Raw genomic sequence first — 6,616 nt, forward strand, 5'->3', positions numbered from 1 at the left:
CTTTCATTTTATCTTGTTTTGAGTATTGTTCGCCTGTCTGGTCTTCGTAAGTTTAAAATATAAGCGTACAGGTATTTTATGATATTCCTTTGTAAAAAATATAATTGGTAACATAAAAATCTTCAATAAACAATGTGATTTTGTTGTTGTTATAATCTGCTGTGAGATGCCAGAATATCGAATTCAAGGGTGTTTGTGGGCAGTGTCATTTCAAACTTTAGCACCCGCAATTACAAAAAAAAAAAAAAATTCTGGGATGATGGGCAGTGTCATTTCAAACTTTAGCACCCGCAATTAAAAAGAAAAAAAAAATAAAATAAAAATTACTCCTACTTCCCCTTTATATTATTCATTGGTTTCATTAAAAAAAAATCATATAGCTTTTACTCAATAGGACTATAGGCTCATAAGCCTTTCTCCGGATTTGAAAATTATGGGGAATGTTCGTTAATTATAGAATAACTTAGAATTTAGAATTTTCTCAACACTTTTTTTCAGTTCCTATTGCTTTATAGGGTGGTAATTTTCGGTTAATGTACAACATTACCAATAGCTATAATATTCTCTTCAATTAGAAAACATTAGACAGAAAATTCGGATCCAAAACTGTATTTTTTGATGCCTTGAAACTTTAGAGATAATACATGCTTTTGCTGTTATGATAAAAACATATAATTTTGATACACCATAACGTTATAATTTTTGGCTTTATAGGAGACAGTTTACAAAATTTCCTTGTGTGATGTCTACTGAGCATCCTGTGTCAGAGAATTAAATACATTGGTTTAGAAATTTCACTCTTAAGTTTATATATCATCTTCGTTTTTGTATACTGTACATCGAACACATTAACAATCCTTGACAGATGTTGCTTCTTCAGTTACTTAAATGCCTAATTTTATTTTTTATTTTTTAATTCTATTTTACTCCAGGCCACCTTTCCGGAGCATTCAAAAAAAAAAAAAAAAAAAAAAAAAAGGAGTGTATATTCATGTAGATTCCACATCAGATTTCACATTACTTTCGCATTGAATATGAATTAAAATGTGCATTTTAATTTAAATAAATAAAACATGCTTATACCTTATTCTGCTCTAGACTATGATCGACTTAATAGCTCACGCATTTTCTTTACATCTATATCCCTCCAGTTCTCGTTATTTAAACAGTTAATTTCCCCAAAGAAATGAGATGGAAGGAAATGGATAGAAAAATTAAATATCTGGCAAACGCCCATCCAATTTGCATGCAAATGTGGGCCTTGAAAAATGTTTCAAATTCTGCGTTTGAGAAGAAATTTCTAGTGTTAGATGAGACGCGAATATTCCAAGTATTTACCTTCACGGATATTTTTCTTTTTACGCAGAGGCAGCCTGAAGGGAATTATTGTTTTGTTTGTCCATAAACAAACACAGAGGAAAGGAAAATCTAAGCAAAGTTATTCATAATAAATTCGGTTCGTCGTTTCTATTTCTGATTTTACTCTTTGTACCAAAAGACTAAGAAGGCTTCTTTCAATAAAAGCTCAATATAGCAGAGGTTGCAGCAGTCTTCATTTGAATAAGCATTCTAACCTAATTCTGAATGTATTGTATTAATTAGGTTTTGCTTATTTTAGCTATGTTAAGAACTTATAGACCAAGTTCATCACTATTTGTTCATTAGTGTAGTAATTTCGATGTGTCTAATACTGACTTGCAACTGACAGTAAATATTGACCTTATTTAAAATTTTCCACTCAAAAATACAAATTAGCAAAACCTCTTGCTCATCATACATATACCAAAGGCACTTCCCCCAATTTTTGGGGGTAGCCGACATCAACAAATGAAACAAAACAAAAAAGGGGACCTCTACTCTCTACGTTCCTCCAGCCTAACAAGGGACTCAACCGAGTTCAGCTGGTACTGCTAGGGTGCCACAGCCCAATCTCCCACATTATCCACCACAGATGAAGCTTCATAATGCTGAATCCCCTACTGCTGCTACCTCCGCGGTCATCTAAGGCACCGGAGGAAGCAGAAGGGCCTACCGGAACTGCGTCACAATCGCTCACCATTCATTCCTATTTCTAGCACGCTCTCTTGCCTCTCTCACAGCTATCCTCCTATCACCCAGAGCTTTCTTCACACCATCCATCCACCCAAACCTTGGCCTTCCTCTTGTACTTCTCCCATCAACTCTTGCATTCATCACCTTCTTTAGCAGACAGCCATTTTCCATTCTCTCAACATTCTCTCTTGCTCATAGTATGTACTTATTTTATCGTCTATTTCATTCCTAGGAAGAGCAATACAATTTATATATTATGATGTATTTGACTTTCCCTAGAGTAGACTATATTTGCTATCAACCTCTTAAAGAAAAGTTTATAATGCTTATTTTCAACAAAATTTTTTCCTTTTTTTTCATTTTGATAATCAAATAAAAAAGAGAATAAAAAAAAAACACAATCACTGAATTTGTAACTGGTATGAAAGAAATAAATTCATTCACAATAGTATTTAAGGATCTTTGTATGTTTACGTCAGCCAGAAGGGGGCTGTACGCCATGGGTGAGCTTTGAAAAAGAGAATCTGTCAAGAAATTGCCTGCGAACAATACAATATCTAATGTGTAATGTGTGAAAGTTTCATATTGATACCTAAAATAATAAAAGTTATTGCAATTTTTGCAATGGGTGTATATAGCAATATGCAACTTTTGACACCTTTGCCTCGAGAGAGTTAAGAAATTTTTAGAGTATCTTGGATTAGTTTTCTGTATTATCAATAATGATAAAGATGATAATGTAATTTTTTTTCTTGTTGCAAACTTTGAGGGTTGATATCTGAAAATCATGCATATTGTCATTTCAAGTGTATCTTCTCCGCTAATTGTCAAAAAGATTTTAATCCAAAGACATTGATGAAAAGATAAATGAAAAGGGTATGATCTCAATTGAGAGAATTTTTTTGAAGAGTTTTTGAAATTTTGTATATTTCTAACTGTTGTATATATATATATATATATATATATATATATATATATATATATATATATATATATATATATATATATATATATATATATATATATATATATATTTATACATATATGTATATATATGTATATATATATATATATATATATACATATATATATATATATATATATATATATATATATATATATATATATATATATATATATATTTATACATATATGTATATATATATATATATATATATATATATATATATATATATATATACAGTAAGCAGGGACACTGAAAAAAGAAAATTTTTCCATGATTAGTTATGAAAAAAACATTAATATGAACACTTACCCCCCCCCCCCTCTAGTACTATGTTGTGTTCCCTTTCCTTTTGATAACGTCCTTGAGGCGACGGGGAACGCTATCAACAAGGTTATGGAGTGTTTCTGCCTCCAATCCCCCCAAAACCTCCCTAATGGCTACTTCGAGCTTGGGGATTGAAGAGGTATTCTTACTCTGTATCTTCCTCTTGATTACGCTCCACTGGTTCTCAATAGGATTGACATCTGGGGAAGATCCTGGCCAATCAGGAAAAAAAGGCACCTCACAATCCTTTAGCCAATTTATAACTGATTAGGCTGTGTGGCATGGGGCACCATCTTGCATGAAAAAAACTGGTGCCACTTTTGTCAAAGGAACCCTCCAAATGGTCACAAAGTAACTCAAAATAATTATATTGATTCATATAATTATTTTGAGGTAAAAAAAAACAACTCGCCAATACCATTATAACCAAATGAACCCCATACCATAACACTAGCCGGGTGCTTAACAGTCTTGGAAGAGTACTGGGGGAGGGGGGGATCTGACCCTGTGGGCCTATAAACTCTCTTTGCACCACTTCCTGTCACTGAAAACGTGGCCTCATCTGTCCATAACACTTCCCTCCACTTAGCAGGATCCCAAACTGAATATTTTTTCACAGCTTCTGTGCCGCAGTTAAAAGAGGCTTCTTCCGTGCCTTGTAGGAACGAAGAAGGAGGTCGTCATGGATACGTTCCTGTACCGTTCGTAGAGAGACATCACCAAGCACACGAATGTTTGCATCTTTGATTTCACGTGCTGTGAGAGACGGGTTTTTCTTTAACTGCCGATGGATCAGCCTTAGGGTAGCAGGCTTAATCTTTCTAGGCCTCCCACACCGGGGTTTGGGGGTATGCAGGCCGTCAGGCAGTCCTTCCTTGTACCGGTTAATCCAACGATACACTGTTCGCTCAGATAACCCCATCTGTTTCATAATATTTCTAACAGTAACACCTGCCTTGTGTAAATCAATGATAGAGGATATTTCCTCTCTACCAATAACTTTCCTTGAGCTCATACTCAAACACTACACCACTTAATACACAAATAATGCGACACAAAAAAGGGGCAACACGCGGACTAAAAATCTCGAACTTCCGACTTCCGTGACTGCGTGGGAGTAACTGAAGGGTTGACTACCGTTTCAAAAGTTAGTTGCCAACTAGTACGATACATCCTAGCGCCTGCTAAACTTTTCTCTGACCCGGACTGGATTTAGGGGGTAGTGTCGAAAAGCGCTAAAATTAAAGCTGGTTTGGCAAAACCACCTTAGTTTTCTGCGTGTACTATATATATATATATATATATATATATATATATATATATATATATATATATATATATATATATATATATATATATATATATATATATAGAGGTATGTGTGTTTGTGTGTGCGTGTGTGTTTGAGAAATAATAAAGAAATTGCTTAATTAAGACTCTTTATCTTATAACAAACATAATTCATGGCAATTTTATATTAATTTGAATGTAGTACTTTTTCAGAAGCTAACCTTCCCCCCCCCCAAAAAAAAAAAATATCGCATTTATATTTATAAAAAGATCACATTCCTATTTCAGTGAAACTTAAACAGAATTGTCAGAGTAATAGTACGTATAGCATACACAAAAGTATTATGACCCAGTTATCAATACGATGGACAGCTCTTGGAAAAGAATTCTAATCGGATATCCGCGTGTGCAAAGTTATTACGTTCTTTTTGTATACCGAATGCTCATCACTACCACAGATACTTTTTCAAGTGGTCTGAGATTAAAATGACAATCAAAATAAAAACATTATATCATTGGTGTCAAAGACTGAATTATTCATGATTATTTTCATTGTCTCCTGTTAATTTGTCTTGAACAAGCCTTTATATATATTTGGAAATTATATTTTATTTGTTATTAAATATCCTTGAAGTAATACATATTTCTAGATCCTAAAAGGTATACCAGTATATTTTGATTACCTTTCCTTGCTTTTTACTTATCTGGAAAACAACCAATTAAAAATTTACGCTGTTTTTAACTTTCTTGGTTCATCAAAGTTTCATCCAATAAGATTGAAACAAGCAAGAGGTTTATTTTGCTTCAATTATTTTATGAAAATTTCTAAAGTATATAAAATTGTGTAATACGTATGTAAACCAACTATTTAAGAAACGATCTACCATAATTTTTTTTTATATATATATCAACTGATATATAGCTTTTCTTTTTTATAATACGCGTTTTCTCATTGGTTTTGTCCATAAATTCCTGTCTCTTCGCGGTTTTAAGCGTCTGATCGCGGTTTTATCTGTTTGTCGTTTGGTTGCATCTTCCAGAAACAAGAAAGCACAGGTTTTCTTTTTCTTTGTCAGTATTTAATGAATCCTTTCAGTCTCATCCATTCCTGTTTGAGTCATTGTTTTCTTACTTACTCTCCTTTATCTATTTTCTCCCTCCAGGATTTCTAATGACCTAGGAGAATTGTTCTTTTAGTGATTTAAATCTGATCTCTTTTTTCCTTTCTTTTTATTTCTGCTGCTATGTAGTGTTTCCTTTTTCTATAACTCCTGCTTTAAACATTCTTGTTATGATCTCATGATGGCATTTACTAAGGCATTCGTTCTTCCTAGTTATCAAAATTAGCCTGAGTTCATGGTTCATAGAACGTCACTGAACATCTACTGTTAAGGGTTTCCAGTTTAAATCGTTTATTATTTTTTTGTGTGGCTTATTCAACCTATGTCCTTTCAATAGAAAAAAAAAAAATTTTATTTTCATTTTTCATATTTCCAGATTAGCTTGCCTAAGCATGTTAAAGATAAGGATGTTAATATTTTATCTAATTACCAAATACCCTTAATCTAATTTCGCATATTCACTATTACCATCATTCATTACTTTATCATCAGTAAAGGTATACTCTTTTATTATTATTATTATTATCATTATCATTATTATTATTATTATTATTATTATTATTATTATTATTATCTGCTCTATTGTACCTACATGATGTCAAATTACTTCATGTTGAAGACAAATATTTATCCTTTCTTACCCATAGGCAATGCTGTTTAGATTTACCAACATCTTAAACTGAACTAAAAAATCAAATGTTTATAGGCATCATATTGGAACCACTATGATAGCAAATAATGGTTGAACAAAAACGCAAGTGATATATTTTGTCACTTCCACTAGCCTCGTGATATCAAGTAAATCCCCATAAAGCCATCTTTTTATGAAATACTAAATCTACTTGTCAGCCTTTAACGCATT

General features: G+C 32.5%; 1 protein-coding gene across 1 annotated transcript; it reads right to left on the reverse strand.

The window, feature by feature from the left end:
* Positions 1-3,956: 3,956 nt before the first annotated feature.
* On the reverse strand, positions 3,957-4,358 carry LOC137617850 (uncharacterized). Its single transcript, XM_068347801.1, has one exon. It carries the CDS (start codon positions 4,356-4,358, stop codon positions 3,957-3,959), a length of 402 nt encoding a protein of 133 aa, XP_068203902.1.
* Positions 4,359-6,616: the final 2,258 nt, after the last annotated feature.

The sequence above is a fragment of the Palaemon carinicauda genome, chromosome 2 (genome assembly GCF_036898095.1).
Source record: "Palaemon carinicauda isolate YSFRI2023 chromosome 2, ASM3689809v2, whole genome shotgun sequence".
NCBI classification, from domain to species: Eukaryota; Metazoa; Arthropoda; class Malacostraca; order Decapoda; family Palaemonidae; genus Palaemon; species Palaemon carinicauda.

What these genes read in the sequence shown, in the direction of transcription:
- LOC137617850 (XM_068347801.1), bottom strand. Translation starts at nt 4,358, where the DNA reads ATGAGCTCAAGGAAAGTTATTGGTAGAGAGGAAATATCCTCTATCATT.